Here is a 22,912-nt window from a genome sequence, read left to right as displayed (position 1 = left end):
TCAAGCCCCAAATGAAGACAGAATTTATTTTTTCATAATGTGATCTCATTAGTTTGGATTCCACATTCCACATCAAGTAAATAAATTAAAGGAACTGTTAGATGTTAAACTCAAAGAAAACTGTAAGCTACCAAGATGCGAGAGGTCATACATATTTAAGGGATAAAAACTTGATTCTTCTTTTAGCCACGATTCAGTTCCTCGTCAAGTGTAATGTTATTAAGTCTTGTAGTTTTTGTGCCGTCCTTCTAATAGGGAAGTCCATACTGTACTTTACCAGAGGCTGTAACAGCTTTARCAGAAGAGAAATAAAAATCTAATTAAGGAACTAATCACAAAAGAACCAGACAGCTCAAATGAATGTACAACAAGCACGTAAAAAAAGTCCATCAAGTTAAATTTTCATTATGTTAGAATGACATAAGAATCAATATTTTCATTATGTATTTTTATTATTAGTTGAAGTAATCTTCATGGCGTTCTTCTATTGGGTAGCTAGTTTGCAGCCAGACTTCTGTTTTARCAGGTTTTCACTTTCTTACTGATTCCCTATTCTAGTTTCAGGCTTTGGCRTTAATCAGTAACCAAACAAGAAAATTTTTGTAATTATTCAAATTTAAGATGGTGATAGAAAAAGGAGAGATTTTCATAGAGAGCAGGGTYTGTGTCATGAAGAGGGACTCCCACACGATCTGCCTGGCTCATTGGTCACGCATTACTCAGCGTTGCATGTGTTTTTGTGTGTGGGAGAGGGGCAGTGGGTACAACCACAAGAGCATTCAAGAAGGTATTGTGTAACACGGCCTGCCCTTATTTTGTTATTTGGTTTTTGTTTTAAAAGTGTTGCTCTTTGGACTTTAGTGGTCAGGTTTAAGTGCAGAGGCTTAAGTGTCCCTGTTGGTCTCAGGGTGTTGTCTGACTCAAACACAAATACTCGCGCACACTCTCTCCTGTTGCACCTAGTCAGCTGGACGATTACCTCATTCCAGGAAAAGGAAGCAAAAATCACCTGACTGGCTAATTTGTTTAATCAGCTGATTGTGTAACCGGAGAGCAGAACTTGGACGTCGATGCCTCCGGTTATTGACCGTGCAAACAGTACAGGCAGATATGTAAATAGACGCAAGAAGGTTTGAGTTTATACTGCTTTTGTATTCTTGAATTTTCCTACGACCCATCTTCTCTCTCATTTCAAAATATTGAATACGAATGGGAAAAACTCGGGAAACTGATACCGAGAAAGAGGAGCAGAAAACCTGCTTTCAGCTACCTGAAAAGGGGCAAGGTATTTGATCTGTCAGCACATACAAAAAAGGGCGGGGAGAAAGAGCAGGAGAGAAAGGGAAGACTGGCTGAGAGGGTGTGTTTCTGTGTGGGTGAGAGACAGAGAGGCGGAGGAGGAGCAGCGTAGAGAGAACTCGAGCAGTCCCTCAGATCTCGCCTGTGGTGAGGACACCCATTAGATGTGCATTCCTGAGGCAGCCAGCAACAAAAAGAGCAGGATTGAGTGAAGGAGAAGTTGTGACACCGTTTCAGTTTCTTTGTGACCACGTCTGACTGCCTTCTGAACTGTGCTGGATTCACATRTTCCTCACATTCACACGCCCGCAGGCTTCCGTGCACACAAGCCGAACAGCCGGCTCCTCTGCCCTGTGAGGACTGAAGGATTTCCCTGACGGAGCAAGAAGGAAGGAGAGAATATAAACAGAGAGGAAGTTTGACATTTTAAAGAGCATTAAAGGATCCATCCTTTTTCTAGGTGAGTGTAAGAGCATCTTGGTGAATCGTTTGAATATTTGGCTTGAATTTCAGKGTCAAGAAATTTCCCTGGATTCAGCTGATTTAGTTGTGGCAGCACTACATACTGTATTAAGAGAAGCGTTAAAGTAAATATGTCTGATTTGCTTTGCTTTTTATTTTTTAGATGCCAAGATTTTTTTTTATGAACAGACAAAGAGGAGTGTGTGCTGTGACTTTGCAGAGCTGAACCGTGTCTTTACATGTAGGCACCTGTTGAAGCTAGACCCGCCACCCAAGTACTCGTGTGGAACAAAAGAAATCAAACGTTTTTGGGTTGAAACTTCACTTATTGTTTACTTATGCAAAGACTCTTTCACCTGTTTTGGGTTGTGTGACTACAGAATCAGCATCCTAATGTGTGGTTTTAAACTATGAAGTAAGCATACTGATCTCCTGTCACACAGATTAAAAAGGATTTCCCACAAAACTTTGGAACAGTTTAGGTAACTTGTTAAAAAGGTGCACACTTTAAATGCTAACAAGATGCTAATTCAATGCTCCAAATAGCTCTAACCTATCTTATTTGAACACTGGTTAGTCTTTATGCATGGCTAACTTTGTGTTTAAAAATTCTTAGCATGGCTTGTGTCTGACATTGCAACTCATTAGCAGGCAGTACTTGTCACCTAATCAAGGCAATCGATTGAAAACTCGCTAACACCACAGTAGGAGGTTTCTAAAGAGATAATGCCAGGAATTTAATAACAGGTTATTAGAAGAGGAACAATTTAAGTATAATGATAGCTAAATGAAACATTAAGTTAGTTAGAGTAATTGCTTTTTTTAAATTTCAGTTACTTGTAATCCTTGTTCAGATTTATCAGGCTCAACTGACCTTTGGTCTCTGAACATAAGTCTATGCTCATTCCGCTTATTTAATTCAACGCATTTTACGCTTTTTGTAAGAATATCTGCATCATGTTTCTTGACCATTTGTTGGACAGCAGAYACATGATGAAAAAATGTTTCCAAATATCTGTTTAGTTTATCATCATCACGAATGCTACATGGAAAGTGGGAAACCAGCAGTGTAAGAATAGCCCTGATGTTAGAATACATTTTTTTTAAATTTTCTACCTCTTGCTGTCCTTGTTTAGTTACTTTTCTTACAGTTTTCCTTCATGTCTCATGTTCCTCTTGGAAATTTGTTATTTTGTATTACTCGAATGAGGCTGTTTAGCATGGAGATAGCAGCGTGCCCTCTGAGAGTACTTGTACCTTGTTCGTTGCCATGTTTTTACTGTTCCTTCTATGCTTGAATACACAAACGACATTTTCTGCTCATCTAAAATAGCCTGTATTTCTGTCAGTGTGTCTGTCTGTTTCTCAACTTGCATGGTAAGGAAGGCAGGTTTGAGCAAGATGTCTCTTGGGATTCTTGATGGAGACTTTTTACATAACTCTTCATGCTGCTAAGTGACTTAATTTCTTGTCATTTTTTTATCAGTTTCRTAACATCTGCAGATCCTCTAAGGACCAATATAATGTCCTTTGACAAGTTGTTGATAAATAATGTGTTTGCACATTTGAGGGTTGTAATAATTCTTTTGACAGGTGGTTGGCACCACTTTTCTTTGTAAGCGACTTTTCYTTCTCTGTGTCTATCTGTCTTTACTTCCCTTGGTCTCTCTTTTTTTTTTCTGTGTCCTTCCCCTGCCTGTGCAATGTGATGGAAGGCAGTGCTCTGCTYTGCTCATGCTGGATCCATTAGGGATGAAAGCTCACTGCAGTGATAAAAGATTGATCCAGTCCTCCTTGCATCACATTCTCATCCCTCACACCCCTGCTCCTTCAGCCTCCCTCACACCCTGTTTTTCTGTCTAAAGTCAACCCCATTTTCAATTCATCAAATCGTCAGCTCGCCTGTAAATAAATCATTCTGACCAAGTTTACAAAAGCGTACTTTATCTCACCTGATTTCAGAAAAGAGAACATTCTCTTGTTCCTGCGCAGTATGTGTTCTCTCAGACAAGGTTACAAATGATTAGGGGTACAAAGAATTTATGGTTAAGCATTACATTTCTTAAGAATGGTTCCTTCAGTGTTCTTGTACCGTGAAGAGTATTATGTTCTTAGGTAGCAGAACCAGTAAGACCCTGGCGTTCAGCCCAGCATAAACATGACTTTTTTTTCCACCTGTTTAATTTGAGGAGGCAAAGACAAACACATCAGACCTGTAGTTTGTCACCTGGGAGTCTGTAATTACTGGGAGGAAGGAGGGGATTAAGAGAAGGAATTTCACTGCGGTTCTGTTTTCAGATCTTTAAAGACATACACCTAAAAGCATCTCTTGCGTGTGTTGAAAAATTGGACAGAAATTTGTAGATCAACCAAAAAAAAAAAAAAAAAGTCTAAATCTTTTGATCCCAACTGGAAGTTTTTCTCCCTATAGGGGGATGTTTCTGTCAGTTGCTCAGTACCTATTTGCTTATTGTCCTCAGTCTTCCTTTTTGAAAAAAACAAAAAACAAAAAAACGACGTTGAACTATTTTAAACTCATTGAGCATCTTTTAGAACCATTGCCTGAATCTCTTCTCGTTCATTCAACATGTGCAGGTCAGAGGTTCTATCAAAAAAAATCTACTTTCAGAGTTTTTATGCAGCGTTTTTGTCCTCCTGAGGACATGTTCCCAACTGAACCCACCAAACCATAAAGTTCTCCTGAGTGAATGCTGTCAATTTGTGTCAAGTTGAACTTCCCATGGCCTTCAGTTGTACTTGCTGTGACATCATCAAACCCCATCACCTCATATTTACTGTCATGTTGTAACTTTTCTTGACTAGTGCCGGGTTCCTGTTGCTGGGGTTTCTGAACATTTATGTTTGTTCTTCTCTTTGTAGCTCTTAAATTGACCACGTATAGTGACTGTAGCGAAGGTAAACATCCCTGCCCTTAGGGATGCTCATGTGACTGCGAGTAGGTATCCTTGGATATGTGTATATTAGTGAAGAGCAGGTTGTTCCCTTGCTTAACCAGGCATGCTGTGTATATACTCTCAGTACACACAGCTCTTCGGGCAGTAAATTCTACGCCAAGGGACGTGGAATAGAGAGGGGGTGGTCAAAATGCTAGAAAAAAAAGAGAAAATGTCTGATTCAGGGTGCCAAGACACTCAATCAGCTGGCAGTAGTTTAGACAGGCAGGTGGTTCTGACAGACCCATCTCTCATGCTGAAAAGCTTGATAGCCAACCTGCCATTGAAAGTAGATGTGTTTGATTGAGTAGATTACAAGCAACACAAGCATATGCTAAACTTAACACAGTAATTAAAAACCGATACCTAAATGTTGCACGCATTAGTTTCTGAAACACACAACACCATAGCATGATTATTAGACAACATTTATTAACCTAAATGCTTAAATAGGTACCTTATATTTTTAAAGAATTAGCCTCTTGAATTATTTTTATTATGGATTTATAGGTAGGCTGATAATAGAAGCAATAGTAAATATGTTTTACAAATTTAGTGAAAGCACAAACAATGAATGCTACAGGTTTTCATAGCTTCTAAAAATTCCTGATGAAATTCCATTCGCACAAGACACATACTCATTTTTTTACTAAATGAATCTTTCTTTGTGTACAGTTTAGACCACCATGCTCCTGGAGACAAGGCAACCAAAGCGAACTCTGTTAGTCATCCATAAAGATCAACAGATAAGCCATATTTTCAGTATCAGGTTACTCTTGTCTATGCGGTTTTAAATAAAAAGGAACACAGACCTGGGATCTGTTCTAAGACGCGGGTTTACTAAGCACCTATTAGGGAAAACCTGAAAAAAATGTGGTCAGTTTAATTTTCATGTGTCAGTTTGTGTCTGCCTGTCTGCTTTAGAATAGTCCTTCAACAAACACTTGTCTTTGTGCTGTCTTGTCCAGCCTCCCCCTCCGCTCTCATTGTTATTCCCAGAGGCCAGCCAACAAATCTCAGATGTAAGCTCAGCATCCTCATCAGTGTGTACACTTTTCATATCTCTGCCAAAGCTGCCCTGGTGATCATGTGTGAGRGTTGTAAAAGACAGCTGCCTAGAAGTAAAGATGCACACAGATAGACTATTTTTGTCCTCAAGATGCACTGGGGGGAGTATAAATCTGTAAATGCCCTCCGACCTTCTTCTCACTTATACTGACTCTGCTGGAACCCCGCTGTTTTGATAGCTGAGATCGTTATCCCTGTAATGACAGGGAGAGAGAAACGTGCATGACACCCACCCATCAAACTATATATCATGTCTATTGAGAGGCCCACCCAAGCCTTGTGAATCACAAGCAACTCAAACATTTCACCCATATTTTTGTGTGCTTGAATACAATTAAGGCCACCTTTCAGAAAACGGCACTGTCAAGTTCTCAAAACTTTTCTAAAACGTTTGGACAAGTTTGAACCTTGGTTAATAATATATAGAAAATTTGAATCATMATCAGAATTTGTATTTAGTTTTACAAAAATGTCAAGTCGGTAGTTAMATTTTAACTTGTATGCATTAGGAAGGTTTCTAACTCTACAGTTGCCGTTATTACAACAACCATGATAGGGACTAATTGTTTTTCAGAAACACAGCCCTGCTCTCACAAAACATTGGAATTCTTGGTTGGGTGGTATTTTACTTGGGTATTCTGTTAACTTTTACAAATATTAAAAGTAAAAAACACAAACCATCTTTGTGATCACAGTAAGCAAAGTTCGTTAGCTCTGGACTGGTCTCTAATATAATCAACTTGCACAATGTCTATTTAGAATTAGGGTTGGGCAATATTGGCAAAAAATTTATCGTGATTAATTGTGGTATTTAGCTGATAACAATTAATTTGACAATTAATCCCCTGGAGTCCCTGGACACCCTTATGTCCTGGTCACATGACCAATTTAGTGGGAAAGATTTGCTCTTMGTAAAAAATCTGTTCCTAATTGTGTCAAGATTACAGACTTCAGGCTATACGTCAAATTTTAAATTGTGTTGATAGATTAATAAATTACAGAACTTTTTTTTAAGGTTCGTTATATTTGAAGCAGAAAGGAGCAGCGAGCGGACTGCCTGCTGGCATTAATCGTATTGTCAAGTGCCAAAAAATAATCGATTAATGTTTTTCTGACGATTAATTGCACACGATACGATTATGCCCAAYCCTATTTCGAATATGACTGAATGAATCTTTGCTAATAGTTTCATGGTGTATTGTAAAAACCAAAGGGCTTCTCTGTCCAAACCTTCCAGAGCTCTTTCTCAGGAAACACATGTTGCATTTTTCTGGAATGAGGCTTTTTTTTTAACGTCAACAAAACGGCAGATCTTGTTAGTCTGTATCAATATTTTTGCAAGGTCCAGCTGTGCCAGGTTACTTTGAAGGTCTTCMCAGCAACTCCCACTTCAAGGCTGTGTTTGCCTTTATTCTGCTTTCTAAGGGCCAAGTATGTTATGTCAAGATCCATGTATCTGATGGCTGTCTTTTCAACTTTTCAGCGGTTGCTCAGAAATCATCATCTTCAGAATATTGAACTTTCTGTTTCAAAGTCAAACCTGATTAAACCCAGCTGTGCGTGGATGACATTAGCCATAGTGGTTGTTAGCAAAGTGCCCATGAAATGTTCTCGTTGGCAGATTGATRTCTTGGGAGGAAACTATGCTGAATTCTTCACTTAGAGCCATAAACACATAACTTTAGCTGAGTRAGTCATGTTTTTGTCAGTCAGCGATTTTGTTCAAATATGTTCTAATGTTCAGTTACAGTTAACTGAGCCAATAGTGTAAAACATTCTACAATACATTCTTCTGTAGAAGAGCAAATCCAGGAAACAGTAAGTGTGCATTTATAAATACTTCGTACTAAAAACAATGTTTCAATTATATCTCTGTGGCACACAATGTGTCAGACTTTCAAATTGCTAACTTGCCTCACTTTCAGGAAAATAAAACAGGAGGGGTGCACTGATAAATCGTCTGGGCAATAGATTTGCACTTATTTGGTTAATTTTGGGAGATACATGAGAAACTGATTGTATCACAGATCATTATGCATAATTTTCAGACCTCTGCAAAGGTCTAAAAATCAGCCACTGTCCCCTTTTGATCTGCTGAGAAAGGGCTGTTGTCCAGTTGAAACAAKTTTGTATTGTTTCAAGGGTATTGTTCAATGTTTTTCAGTAAAATAAGATTGGAAAATTGAAGGTGTATTGTTACCTTATAACACCTGACAGTATCAGTTATAAAAAAAATAAATAAATTGGTACTGGCCAAAGTCAGAATCAGCTGGTCATGCTTTCTAAATATCAGTGATCAGCCAGAAAACTGCAGTCTGTGCACCACTATAAAATAGTACAAGGTATGATATATTGTACTATAATACATATAGTACATTAGGTGCAATACAGTTTGGATGTATTTAAAAAATTACAGCTATCATTTTTATTTTCTGTAAGGAAACACATTTGGCAATTCCTCATTAAAAGTTGGTAATCTTTTATTTAAAAGTTTAATATAAAAGCTGTTTTTTATATAAAGAAATAAAGAAGTAATACTATTTTTCTGTTCTTTCACAATTTTGCACACAGCCTTTTAGTGACAGTTTAAAATAAAGTTAAAGGGAAGCCTGATATATTTCAACATGTTTGGGCATTTAAACAAATAACCAGCTGACAGTAAATTTTTTATTTTGTATTAGCAAGTCATCCTTAAATTTTGTAAGGATTTTTCCTGTGTATTATTCAAGGTCTTAAAAAATAAAACAAAATGCAGGAATAAATAATTGAAATGAGCAGACACGAAAGCAGCTTTTAAATTGCTAATGAGCTCAGCTTCAAACCGGTGACATTGGAAGCCTTTGGATTCCTGACTGCTCAATGACACAAACATGCAGGAAGTAAAAATGAATGACACGCATACCACACACTTGAAAAAAGTAATTATAAACAATCTGCACTGATATATTTAGGACTACACTTTTCCACTTGTGTGCTGAGTTAATTGAACCCTTAAAATTAGCGGGAGTTATTTTAGTTACATACAGATTTAGTTGAAAATTATGCATAATTGTTTAATTTGAGTCTGTATTTGCTATACTTAGATCTCGTCATGTATGATTTTGGTTAAATGAATTACTTCCTCTGTCTGTGAAGTAAAAATATGTGTATGTGTTCACTTCACATCCTATATGAATGTGTGTATTATTTAGAGACTGTTCTGTACAAGACTGGCTGGGAACAGAGTGATGTCCTGCTTCCCTTGGAGGCAGTGCTGAGTCAGATCGGGCGTATGTAATTACACATGGGTGCCCATCAGCAGTCTAAGAGTCTTCTTCCCCAGCTCACCTACCAATATAAACTCCTGTATGGCTCAGTCTGCAGGCAGTCAAACCACTCGTCCTGAGCCGGGCTCTCAGGCCGCGTGCAGGCGTTTATTATCATTCTCACCACTAACCTCTGGCTATGTGGGTGGATCCATGAGTCAGCGCAAACAAATTCCTCATCTTTAATGTACTACACCTCCTCGTAGTTTCCAGGGTTGGAATGAATGATGACTTTCAAACCAGGTATGAGTCTTTGACTTTTGGATGAATAGGAATAATGTTCCTTCATGCTTTATTGTGGTCATGGTTGTGTAAACTCCCTTTGCTACACACTCAAGTTATCTTTCAATGAAATGTAAGTTTGCAGAGTTGCTTACTATAAACTATAACTTTGTCAGTTCTTTCTGAAATTTAAATTAAACAAGGATACAAAAAAACATTTTTTTGCAAACTTTCTGTCCTCTTTGTGCTCTTTCTTTTTTTCTTTCATTCTCTCGTGTGGTTCAGCATGAGCTGCAGTCATCTGTGTGAGTATTTCCGCTCATTCATAATGGTTGGAATTTCACACTTAGTTGTGTTTTACACAGTGTGACTACAGTGGAAGTGACAGCCACAGGTGATGGCTAGACTCCAATGGCCATGTAATGCCCTGCCTCTGATATATGGAAAAAAACTGACTTTAACTTTTAAACTCTTATCAATCACCAACTGCATGCATATCAGTTGCACAATTCTCTGGCACAAATGCACATCTCAGGATTTGAAGGTGAATTAACATGTTTGTGCAGCAGATCTGGGGCTGCAGCATGTAATTATAAAGTATCCAGCCTGATTTTGTTAATGCCGGGTCTTCCCCTTATATTTGCTTTTGGTTTTTAAGCAAAGCTGCCTCCTGTGTTAATAAACCACAGAYACTTTTGTTGAGATTTTACACTTGGATGAGACAGTCATTATACTGTAAAAAGAGTGAGGGCTGCATTTATGTATGCTAGTATGACAACTAAAGCTTATTACTGCTATTGCTGATTCCTTCATGCTGATCTATTAGCATATCAATAGAGACACWGGCCGGCAGGGGACATTTTCAAAGAGATAGTTGGTAGCAAGCGTTTGGACTTTGTCCGAGAAATGTTTGCCTAACGAATGTGGAAAAAATGCCTCATTTTTCAGGTGTTGAAAGTTAGTTAGCAGAGAACCAGGCAGCCATTCTGTCTAATTAACAAGAAGTGTTGGAATAGTGCGCTACAGCCCTCTACCTTCCATGGAAAGTTATTAAGTTTTAATTCTACCCARTGAAAGCCATCTAATCGTGTATCTAAGTTTCCTCGCAAGCCCAGTGGCCCACTCCCTGCTTTCTGCCTGCAGGCGCTGGAGCTCTGCAGACAATGATTTCTGCCTGGCAGTTATTGTGTGATGACAGCAACAGGAGAGTTCTTGATATTTTAGGAAGATTTCTTCTTACAAACTTGGAAGAAGAAAAAAAAATCATTAGAGATAAATGCACAAGGGTAAACAAAGCCTGATAGTGTTATGTAATATGAATTCTGTTCCCAATTTTTTTTTTGGTAGTGCCACCAAACTACTGTTAGTTGGTCCTACACTACAAAGAAGTTTTGTACTGGGATTTGGACAGTTCAGAGCCTGGAGGCAGTTTTAACTTCTGGCGGATCTTATTTAAAATGAGACATTTTTGAACTCAGTCACTCCTTCTGAAATTTCTCAAAACTTTTAAGGTAAAAACAGAATTTTAAAAATGTCAACTTCATCATAGGAAATTTTGCAGGTAATATATTACTGCAAAAGCCTTCTCATTTGTAAATCTGTTGGCTATTACGTGACTGATGGGCTGAATTTTAGATGCACACCTATATTTTATACATTATGATAAACTGCAATCATTTGCTTTAAACAGTAAGAGTATCAACAAGTCTCTATTTAACATGTGCCTTGCTCCAGCAGTGTAAACACATAATGTTTAACATTTCAGGAATGTAACACCACTTCAAGGGTACTTCCTTGTTTAAGGGTATGACATCACATTGTAAGGACACATAACCTTGTGGCCACAGTCAGGCTCAGAGTGAAATGGTATCTTTAGATATGAAAATAAACATTCAACTGAGAACATAATTGGTTTTCTGTGTATTATTCGGGCTTGGGCTTCCAATCTGAACAATTCTTTAAAGTTTTTTTTAATCAAACTAATTTTAGCACCACCAGGTTCTGTTCAGCCAGTTCTTCATAACCTTAGTCTAATCAGTTTAAAATGTCAAAGAGCTAGGCGAAGATTACGTTTTTTGTGTGKATTTCATGGTTTGGCTGTATAAAAAAGAGCAAGTTATTTGCCACAAAGTTTTCACATAAATTTGATTCCTGAAAAGTCTGTTTGCTGTTTTTATGATTTGCTCACTTTAAAACCACATATGTTATGGTAATGTAGTTTATCTCCAATATGTCAAAACACAAAAACATGCTTGGTTGTGGTCTGAAAAAGTGGAGCATGTACAGGGAAGTGGCGTAGCGAGAATGCAAAACAGGAGGCAAGGCAGGACAAAAGAAAGAATCTCTTTTCCCTATTACTAAATTTATCAGCGACAACGTGAGCACACAAGTGTGGTTGTGAAAGCTGGCGAGGCCTGGCGACTGGGTGATGCCAGAGGTCAGAAATGATGCAACACTGTCTGCTGCTGAGTGAATGACCAAAGCAACAATGTCCATGTAGTACAGATGAGTACATGCTGCTGGGTGCCAGCGTGTTACTGGCTCTTTGTCTCTGCCAACCTGGAACAGAGTGGCACAGAGGCCACGGCTTCTCTAAGCACAGCTCATTGTTTGTTTATATCAATATCTATCATCCTAAATACAATTAAACCAGACTAGGGCCAGGCCTTTATTTTCTCTGCTGATGCTGATAGGGATAGCTTCTTCTGCACCTGTGATGGAACTAACAGTTTTAGGTTTAAGCCAGTAATTCATGGCATATTTTAATGATCTAAGTTTTCATGACATGCTGTTTATCAGCAGATAGAATGATTAAAGTCAGAACAAGATTTGCTAACAACAATCATTCTTAGATATCACTTGTGTTCATCTTTGTGTTTTCCCTTGACCCAGCATTTYCTTAGCATGGAATGTTGCTTTATTAAGATGACATAATAGTGTTTGTTAAACAGTATAWATGAGACCTCAACTGCCTCAGTGAAGGAGAAGCAGGAGCAGAGAGCAGGGGGAAAGTCTGATGGTGTTCTCTTTGTTCCTGTTGTTGCAATAAAACTAAACTGATCATTCCAAATACCTGGGTACCTTCATTCTTGGACCACGTATTTCTGTCTTTGTTCAATAAATATTTCCATGACAGCACCTATTGTGTTTCTGGATCCATCTGTTGCAATATGTGTTACAGGCTTTGACCTTTACTCCTACAATTGTTCGCCAGACCTGTGGTGCTGCACAGATAGGGCAGTAATTGCCTAGAATTGGAACAGCCTCTCATAAAGATAGGCCTAAGTTGCGTACTTGCGAGTACAAACCTATATGCAAAACCAACCTTTGACCATTTCACTACCCCAAGCATGACAATTATTGATTCATCCTGTGCACTTACACACATGTATTACACACCCAGGAAGCACAATCTCAGTGTAGCCTCAGGCATTGAGTAGCTACAGCACMTTATTATCCTCAACATTTCTCAATAGTTCTGTGACTTACAGATATAAAGATTTGGAAAGGAAGTTGAGGGTGTGTATGTCCAGCTGTACAGTACATGCAGTCCCTATCTCCCACCAGATACATGTCTGAGCTGGTTTTGTGTTATAATAGATATTTCAAGCGAAAAAGTGGRAATTATGGTTTGTGGAAGTCTTTTGGTTCTCAGCTTGTCTAAAAGGACCCATCAATTTTGCAGCTCAACACCTTTGCTCAGAATGGGACACAGGCAGGCCGAATCATGCCCCRTGTGTGCAAGGATGTGAAGTTAATCATCTCTGTCTTGAGTCGAGTTCACCGAGGAGTTGACGGGGCTGTTTTTGAAGACAGACAGACCATAGCATAGAGTGATGAAAGACACCAAGTGTGAGTTAGATTGATGAGCCATTATGTCAAGGGAGATAGAGACTGGCATATGGCTCAAGTTGTTTCAATACTCTTTCCTTGTTTTAGAATYTTGTCAGTATTTTGTTATTCTCTATCTTTTTCTCCTGCTCAGTCAGTCTCATTATCTTTTTCTCCTCTCTCTTTCATCTCGCAGCCTGACTTGCCTGCTTTCTTTTGAAAACTCAGCAGACAAGCTCCTCAAGTTTTTCACCCCCCCCCCCCTTTTTTTTTTTGTTTAGTCTTGGCTTGGAGCAGTAGACTTTTGAAGGTTTCAGTTTTGCTGATAACCTGCAAAGTGGCTAAAGTTTTGGGATTTTTTTCTCCCCTGCTCTCATAAAAGGACAATAAGAGTTTCAGTTGAAACTGTGTCTAGTGTTGTTTGGACGGGTGGGGCATGGGGGAAAATAAAGGTGGGGTTTAGATGGTTTTTTTTTAGCCATTTAGGGATTGTAGGGTCACTGGAACCAGTGTTTAGGGAATATTTTTGGGAGGTGTTGAGAGTTGCCATGACAGTGTGAGTTTTGAACAACTTTTTATGGCTTGGATTAGAGTGAACGTTTGTGTGTTTTATGACTCAGAGCAATTGTAAACCTATCTGCAGCATGTGTTTGTTCATTTTATCTCTACATCTACTCTGAAACCAAACATTACACAATGCACACTGCTGCCAAGAAAAGTTTGGATTGAAAGATTTTGGATTTGGCTGTTTTCCAGACATTATTTTACCAAGCATAATTCTTGTTGAGAGCCTTATGTTCATGAAGTCCTCCATTATTCACAAGCCGTGTACAGGTGCGTCTCCTTCCACCTGTATTTCCTCGAGGCTGGACGTGAGACATGAGGAGTTGGGTCAGGCTGGATGTCTGCCTGTGACAAAGGGAACAGACAGTAACCCCTGTTTGTTTCCTGTTAGAGCAGATTATCACATTTCATTAGCCAGAGGTATAATTGATCTGAGTATCATGGGAGAGTAGCATTCTAATCTGGAACATAATGATTTCTGTATTTGTCCACATAAATGCCATAGTTAGATTCAGCCTCCCATAGAGCGTATTTCAATTAGCTTTTTAAACCTCTCTTAAAGCTTTGCAGACATTATTTGTAAAAAGAGGAATGCTAGGTTCAGGCTTGTAACAGGACGTCGTATGCTTCAGGGTTAAAGTTTGAAACTGTTACTTATTGTTCACCCTTTAAAAAAGCCACAAAAATKAAGTTAATGATCGTCTACCCTCAATCTGTTATTCAACTTGTGGTTAATTACTTATTGCAACGTTGTACAATCTGTGCCCTCTTAAAAATGTTACCTTTATTTTGGATGTTGAAATTTATGTTTGTTGCTTTCTTTTTGATAAGGGCTCCTTTTTTTAAAAATAAGATCTCCTTCCAAAAAAAAAAATTGCCTTTCCGGAATCTAAAATTCCTTTTGCATGGGATCATCCTTTCCAATCTACTCCTTATTTCCACTGATCTCGTTCTACGGGTTTAATCTTTGAGTCATGCTGTCATTTGTTCTGAGTGTGTGTTGTCACGTTGATATGTACTGTGCGATGTTGCCATATCAGATTGCTTCTGAGGAGTGTTTGTGTTTGGCATCTAAACAGCAAAGAGTGATGGTGGCGCGGGGCAAACGGGTCAGCAGCAGAGGAGGGGAGGGGTGAGGGACTTGATAAGAAAGGCAGGAATTCTTCCGGCTSGAAGATGAAGTCAGTGCATTCCTACAACGTTGCTCCCAATAGGCAGCCAGTGGAGCAAAGCCATGATTTGAATGAAAGGCACAATAATGGTGGTGTTCAAAGCAAAAACACCTCCCATTGAGAAACTAGAGAGACAGAAAGAGAGCACCATCTGTCTGACTGAGTGAAGAGTTCTCATTTAGCTACATGGGTTACAAAATTTCATTTATTGTGCCAAGCTTAAGAGACCGCCTAAAGCATTTCACATTTTTATATGCTCCACAGTGATTTATTGCCTTGTTTTGAAGTTTAGCTTTTAAAAGTACAGATGGAGGGGGAGGAACAAGCCTAATGATATTTCTTTAGGTTAAACCTGCTGCTCGGCTCTGTGAAGTCTGCCTGGCTCCAGTTCTGGTCCTGTTGAGGCCGGTCAAACACACAAGCTGGTCCTGTTGTTGCCTTTCTTCACCCCAAAYACACACAGACACACACTTGACTTCCTCTGCTTTCCCTGTCAGTTCCCCTTGGCAATTAGCTATCATAACTGCTTTGAAGGAGGGCAGCAGAGCGTTTAATTGGGTTACAGGTTGGCATTTATGTACACAGGTCTACCAGATACTGTCAGGGCCTTACCTAAACTTTATGACCTTAACAAAATGTTGCTTTACTGTTCTTGTCGCCTGCTAGTCTTGAAATTTAGAATTACAATGCCAGTCCTWAATGTGACACATTTTTTGACGTCAGCACTGTTTGGTGTTCAAACTGGTTTTAAAATAAAATGACAAACGTAAGGTTGCTCTGAAAACGACATTTTGTTATAGTTTTCAACCAGTTGTGTCATATTTTGGAAAAATATTATCACATGAACAAGTCTCTTATGTGTCTCTCTGTTCTTATTTTCACAGACGGTCATGCGGCGGTAAGCTGTACCACGCCAACCTGAGCTGATCGGTTTTGAGGATCRTTCTATACACCAAATTGTCTCCTTTGGTCCCAAATGGAGCTGAAAGTGTGGGTTGACGGAGTGGTGCGAGTTGTATGCGGCTTGTCGGAGGAAACTTCCTGCCAGGATGTTGTCATTGCTTTGGCACAAGCTATCGGTGAGTATTTCTTTCTTAAATGTTGCTGTTTCATCATATTGTGGTTTTTGCCTTTAGCTTGTTGTTAATTGGCACCTTTTAGCATTTGGCAGTTTCCCTATAAACCTTTATTGATCAGATAACAGTTGTTTAGCAGCAAAACCTTGATACAGACATGCACGAATACACACCAAGGTCATGTCGAAGAGTTATTTTTCCTCTTTTTTGCTCCTCACTGACTCAAATTAGGTCCTCTGCTGGATCCTCTGTAGGTCAGCTTGGATTTCAGCAAGGTCTCTGTCCCTGTACCAACATTTTTATACAAGCCACATGCTGCAGCACCGTTAAAACGGCATAACTCCAGATTTAGATTCTCCTTCTTCCACGAATGAGCTTGCTGCCAAGTCAGTAGGGAGAATTTGCCCTAATTTTGAAGTCCTTATGGAAACTTCACTTTACCTAAACATTTATCACTTGTTGTGTACATCTTAAGGATATATAGTTTTGTTTCCAGTGCACGGCAACAGACATTTGAATGAGTCAGCAACAAAATTAACCTGAATAAGACATTGTTAGTATTTTGTAGTCACCTTTACTCAAACAGATTATATTTGAAGTAATTAGGTTATGTATAGACATTTAGACATCTTAATCAGAGCTCACATTACATTCTACACCAGGGCTATTCAACTGGTGGCCCGTGGGCCACATCCAGCCCAGCGAGTGACCAAAATTCAGCCCGCCAATTTGTTCATTCATCTCTTAAGCTCAAACCCCCGGGTTTCTACTTTAATTACTCTAAGTTCTTTTAGTTAAACATAGACATGTTTGGTATCTACAGAAACGTCAGAATCCAAGCTACAAGCTGGTAAAAACTATTTCTATAAACAAGACAGTTAAAACTACAAGCAGTTGATGATAAAATGATGAAAGTAAAAATAAAATTGTTTTAAAAATTTGGTTAGTTGGAGATGTCAAAATATTATTTGTGTCAATAGGAGGCAGAATGTGTTCCTTTTGTTTTTGATAATGTGTAATTATCACTAGGGTTCTGTATGTTGTATTCATGATTAAATGCAGCAAAATAAACTAATTCAAAGGTAACAGATCTTTGTAGTACTTAATTTATTTACATAATAACTCTAATTGCTGGATGTTCGGCCCCTCAGCTGTTGACCGGCAGTAACTGTGGCCCCCCGGAGCAATTTAGTTGAATAGCCCTGTTCTACACCTACTTCTTGACTAGTAATGCAGGTTTTTAGCTCCAGATTTGTCACATTTGCCTGTTTTTAGTAACTTTGGGATTCTTTCATAAGAACCCACTTGTTCGGTTTGTTTTTAAATATTTTTTCTGTCACAAGATGTGTCAACACCAGCTTCAGCAGTATGTGCAGAATAGTATGGCTGCAGGTAAAAAGAAGACATTTTGAGGGCAAAAGATTAGTCAGAGTAATGATCTCAGTTTCGTGTGATACGGATATAATCGAGGTTTTGGTTGACTGCAAACATTACTGATGAAGGCAGTGAGCTGTAACATACAGTAGATGTGACTCATTACTTTAGTTGTATAACATGTGAACCAGAACAGCCTAATTAGCATATTGTTTTAAATGTTAGTCTTTGAGCAACTGTAGGAAGAAGAAATACCCCATTCACAAAAAAATGTGTTCAAATTTATGGGAAAACTCTTGCAGATGTTTTAACTTGAAATATTGAAGCGTTATASTCACTGCTTTTTGTCTTTGTCTCAGGTCAAACAGGTCGATATGTTCTTATCCAGCGTCTGAGGGACACAGAAAGGCAACTTCTAGCTACAGAGAGGCCTTTGGAGTCTTTGGCAAAGTTGGGCCAACATGGCAACGAAGTTCAGTTTGTCCTGCGGCGAACTGGCCCTAGCAGTAGTGACGGACCTAATTCAAAACAAGAGAGACCCTCTCCCGTTCCACTACCCAAGCAACCTGAGCCAGAGCCTTTGAATCGGACCCAACTTAAAAAAGCCCTGACCTTTAACTTGGGACCATCAACCTCGCCTAAAACAAAAACCAAACAGTTGAAGAAGGCTCCTCGGGACTCCACAGAGCAAAGAGCCTCGCCATCCTCTTCACCCACTCCTCATGTGCCACCCCCTGCTCCATCACCACCTGTTAGCGCTTTGAAGGAGGAGGTTTTCAGAAAAGTACTTCAGCAACAGGAGAGACTGAAAGCCCTCGGAGGCCAGCTCGAAACCGTAGAGAGAGAGTCACGTACCAGGGATCATTCTTACCCTTCTCCATGTCCCTCACCAGTCTCTGATGCACGCCTTCAAGAAGAGATCGGTGCTTTGGAGCAAGCAATGCGGCGAAACCAAGCTGAGCTTGCCCACGAGCAACGCTGGGAGGAGGATCTTCAGTTAGAGATGGAGAGGGAGCAGGGAATGAGGAGGAAGCTGTCAGAGCTTCATTCCAAGCTGGACGACTGCGGACGGCGGCTTCATGAATTCTCCATTCGCTCCGCTCAGCTGGAGCAAGAAATCCAGCTAGAGAGCCAGGCAGTAGGGAAAACCAGTGTGGTCAAGGAGTCGCTTGATGCTGTGAAGGAGGAACTGAGGAGCCAGGAGAGGCATGGGGTAGAGCTGGAGGAACATCTGTCTGAGACTGACAAAGCTCTGGGGAAGGCTGAGTCTTTGCTGCAGGTAAGGAGAGAGGTCACAGTTCTGGAAAAATGGCTGTAAATCCACATCAGCTCATGTCAGTGAGGGACATAGACTAGACTCTTTTACATTACAGTAAACTGTATCCCTCTCCTACCTGCATAATGCAGCAGACGACACAAAGCAGTTTTAGAGACTTTGAACAAAATAAAACTGAATTCTATAAAAAAGCCGATTTATTATGGCTTTGGGTTGACATGAAAGTTGCGTGCTACCCAATCAAATCCTGGAAATATTCTATTTATACTCTGGCAAAACTAGTTTGGCAGGTTTAATCTTGGATACATTGCACTGAATTAAAGTCGTGATTTGTAACGATGTTGACACTGACATACATATTGATGTACTTGTGTTGAAAACAAAATTAAAAAAAGTTGAAATAAAAAAGCCCCTTTTATTGAATTTATTCAACCTCAACATGTTGTAGTTTACGAGGTGATTATTTGTTGATTTTAGTGATTCTCACAGACGTGGGAGTCTTTAATAAAAGCCAAACCTGGTTTACTTTGAACTTCTTTAAAAAACCCCATGAAACCCAGAACCTTTTTGTTGAGTTAGTTCCAGCTGAAAGACTGAAAAAATAAAAGTGAACTCATAGTGCACTCTAAAAAACAGATGTGTTGTAGCAATTTTCACATTTACTTTTTAAAACATGGGAAAATTGTTTTACATTTACTCAGCTCAGTTGAGTAGAACCAGTTGACATAACTTGGTTTAAAAAGAACAACATATCTTTTTTTTATTGTAGAGTAAAAACCAAATTGTTGAGGTTGAATGTTTTGTCGAAACTGGGCTGCAGGGTTGATAAAAACAAAAAGATCTTTTTCCACCTTAGTGAGCATTATGGGATGTGTTTAAATGCAGGGGAAATCCAATATATTTTGTGCTCCGTTTATAGGACAAAGAAAGAGTGTCATGGTTAGTCAGAGACCTACTTTTTTTCCCCCTTTTACAAATAATCTTGATACTGAGTAGAGTTGCGACATTTTATTTCCAGACTTGCTCTCAGAAATATGACGTAACTAACACTSTAGCTGTTTAAAAYGCAGAAAATAACCATCCAAACTGTRACAGCCTTACAGTAATTGCATAGAGAGTTTAAAAAAGGCCCTAGTTTCCTGTAAAATTAAGTAACACTGGTAACATGACACTGGGTCCATTGTGACAGAAAAGGGTCTGTGTCAGTCATCAGCCAGTGAATGAGGGGAGACAGCCAGCCGAGTGCTTAAACGTTGGTAGTGATGAGCACAGCGCTCCTGTCGTCTGGCTAATGGAGGCAGACCTGCAGGTGCGAACTGCCTCAGCAGGTTTCCTCTGTCCAGAATCAATTATCCAAACAGATGCACGCACACGGGCACAGTGGAAGGGAGCGCTAGCTAGCTCCTGCTTGTTTTAGTTCTGTGTGCGGACACACTGACCAAGAATAAATGAATAGTTGATTATTGCAGATTGACTTGCCTGTTTGAGAGCGTTAGACTTTACTGTGTGGGTGCAAAGCTGATTGTGTCTCTGGAATATTTTTGAACCTCATATTGTCATAAACGGTAGCTAATAGATGTATTAGTATTCATGTTTAAAAATGCCACATGGTGTTCATCTCATGGTAATTTAGTCAAACACAGTTACCTGATAAGCAATAATCTTTTTCAGACTTGAGACAAGACTTGTAGACAATGCTGCCCCCTTGTGTTGAAAGCTGTGAAAAGCTGCTCATTTAAAAGCTTTAATAAATGATAATAAAAACCACAGAAAAATATTTGTTCTGTGAYTTACCGGTAGTCTGTTTGCTTTTTGATTTCCTCGTTTTCACGGTCRTTTTGTTTCTACCTCAGGTCAAACAGGAGGAGTTGGAGGACTTGAATAAGGAGCTGAGGCAGTGTAACCTGCAGCAGTTTATCCAACAGACCGGTGTCCTGCCAGCACACACACACTCGCGCACAGAGCTGCAGGAGCACATGGAGCAGTTGGAACTCGCAGCCGGTATTTCAGACTCGACACATTTTGTTCTGTTAGAGACTTTGAGACGTGTTGGCTGAAGAGATTGTACTTATTTGTTTTTTTTTGTTTGTTTTTGTTTTTTGTTTAGGCCGCAGCGCGACTCCTGTGGAGTTTCCAACTCGCCCTACTGCCAAACAGTTCCTGGGTCATCCGCGGAACCTGCAAAACCCTCTAGTGTCCAGTCTCAACCCTGAGGGTGTGTATGTGTGAGACCCCCGCTGCTTCACGTCTTCCTCCCTGCTCGGCCCCAGAGCCCCTTGCTCCACCTTTTTTTTTCTACCCCAGCTTGATTGAGCTAAAGGCTAAACCTGTCAYTTAAGGTGTTGGGAACTGGAAGCATCTGTACGGTGGTGGGCTCTGCTACCTTTAATTTCCCTTTTAGCAGTTTTTCTCTGCTGATTCCCGTCCCTAGTTTCCACARACTTCTTTATTGTCTCTTTCACGTCACTGAATGCCTTAATTCTCCTGGGTTTATTTCTCCATTCGTGCTCTCTCTACTCCCTGTCCTCCTCGTCTCTCAGTATTTGCTTCTGGCCTAACTGTAGCTGCTTTTCTTATACTTTAATGCAACGTGGGATTTGCMGCTAATCCCCCTCCTTTGTAATTCAGAGTGGCCTTCCCACCCTCAAATAAAAAAATAAACAAAATCAACCACCGACAGCTGCTCCTTGCTGTATCCCAATGCAACATTTTGACTGCGCTGCAAATGACTGTGGCACATGTTCTGATTGTTTGTTTGCATCCTGGAACATAGGATTTATTAAACCAATATTTCAGTTTGCCTTTTAAATGTCTGGGTACTGTTTTCCATGAGGGTGTGTGTCTGCACAACGCCTTGTACTTTGGTGATGCTTGACTTCCAAAGAGCAAGAGCCTTTGACGCTGGGTTCTGCAAAATGTTTTGCACTGTTCCCTCCTCCTCTTGTGTGAAGCCCTGGTYCTCGTGTGCCTACCAGGAAATGTATCATTTTCCTCTTAATTCCCCTGACTTATTTTTGCCAAATTGTTTTGTTAAATGAAGATACATTTCACATGTAGAGCCACAGATCCATGGTTTATTTTTATTTTATTTTGTTTCCTCTGGGATGGATGTGCCTGGTTCTTTTGCTGTCATCACACCTGCCCTTTGACCTGTCGTAGCTTGCTTTGGACTGTAAACTTAAATACGTTTACAAACTATTTCTTCTAATAATAGCAAGAAATTACCAGTCAAACCTCTTTAAGCTGTATTTAAAAAATGTCATTTTACAGTAAATCTAATTTCACTGACAGGTCAAAGTGGCATGTRTTTTAGTGTGCACTTCCTTTACATTTGCAGTGTTATTTTAATACAAAGTTTCATTTTGGATACTGTGAATCCTTGAAAACCACTTGTTTCAGCACAGTTTTGACTTCAAGACTATATCTTAATTTGCAAACTCTGTGGAATTAATCCAGTAACTAATCTTGTGTCATCTTGTGATTTTCACCATTCGTCAGTATGGTTTTGTTGAATCGAGCTCTCTTTGTGTCGTCTCTTAGCTGATGAGTGTTTTTCTTTTAGAAACAAAGGGATCATCATCCCCACTTATTTTTGTGTGTCTTGCAGTCCTGACATCCCGAGAGTCGTCCTGGAGATAAAACATGGAGCGCAGGGCCAAGGGAAAAGTTGTTCACTGTTCTGTTGCCATCCTCTTATTTAACCTTTTACATTCTAACCATTCCATTTGTCATTCACATGYTTTATATAAATAAGACAAAAACTGTATATTTACAGAGTTTTGCTGCTGTAAACATTTAAATGATCTGTATGAATTGTAAAATAATTTAGGAATCTTTGACTTAATAGATTATTGCTATTACTGTGTATTTAAATACAATAAACTGTGCATTGCATTTTAGATCTTTCGAGTGATTTMTTTTACTGAACTGATAACATCTTCCTTTTCAGATACAGTGCAGTGATGTAGTTCACAAGTATACACTTAGTGCGTTAATGCTCTGATGGGAAATGCATTTTGCATTAGTTCAACTAAGAAAGGCTTGCACTTCTCTCAGCGTTTTGAGGTCACGTGAGGATTTCTGTACATTAAATAAATCTGCTTCTCAAATCTGTGCAGTTCATAGACGACAAAGTGCATCAAAGCATGAAATGAAGCAAACATCCTGGCGTCACAGCTGCTGGTTTAAATGATGTCGCAAGAAGTGATGGCAAAGAAACAAAAACACAATCTTGATTTCYGGTTCACGTCACAAATGTACTCGAAATTCTGTTTCAGTTCATGTCTTACAGTGTAGAACGGGACAAAAC

General features: G+C 39.4%; 1 protein-coding gene across 3 annotated transcripts in view; it reads left to right on the top strand.

Annotated features, from left to right (window-relative positions):
* The window catches only part of rassf7a (Ras association domain family member 7a), a 33,873-nt gene extending 11,371 nt beyond the window's left edge, over positions 1-22,502 (top strand). For 2 of the 3 annotated variants that reach the window (XM_014005551.1, XM_014005552.1), the window contains exons 2-6: positions 15,762-15,956; positions 17,687-18,606; positions 20,457-20,604; positions 20,711-20,818; positions 22,211-22,502. In XM_014005551.1, coding sequence (XP_013861005.1) covers positions 15,854-15,956; positions 17,687-18,606; positions 20,457-20,604; positions 20,711-20,818; positions 22,211-22,242 — 1,311 coding nt within the window. In that variant the 5' untranslated portion in view covers positions 15,762-15,853 and the 3' untranslated portion in view covers positions 22,243-22,502. Of the gene's footprint in view, positions 1-1,381; positions 1,760-15,761; positions 15,957-17,686; positions 18,607-20,456; positions 20,605-20,710; positions 20,819-22,210 lie in introns of those variants that run through there. The other variant, XM_014005549.1, reaches the window with a different exon arrangement.
* Positions 22,503-22,912: the final 410 nt, after the last annotated feature.

Source organism: Austrofundulus limnaeus, unplaced genomic scaffold, assembly GCF_001266775.1.
Source record: "Austrofundulus limnaeus strain Quisiro unplaced genomic scaffold, Austrofundulus_limnaeus-1.0 Scaffold31, whole genome shotgun sequence".
Classification (NCBI taxonomy): domain Eukaryota; kingdom Metazoa; phylum Chordata; class Actinopteri; order Cyprinodontiformes; family Rivulidae; genus Austrofundulus; species Austrofundulus limnaeus.
This window is presented reverse-complemented; position numbering and strand designations above follow the sequence as displayed.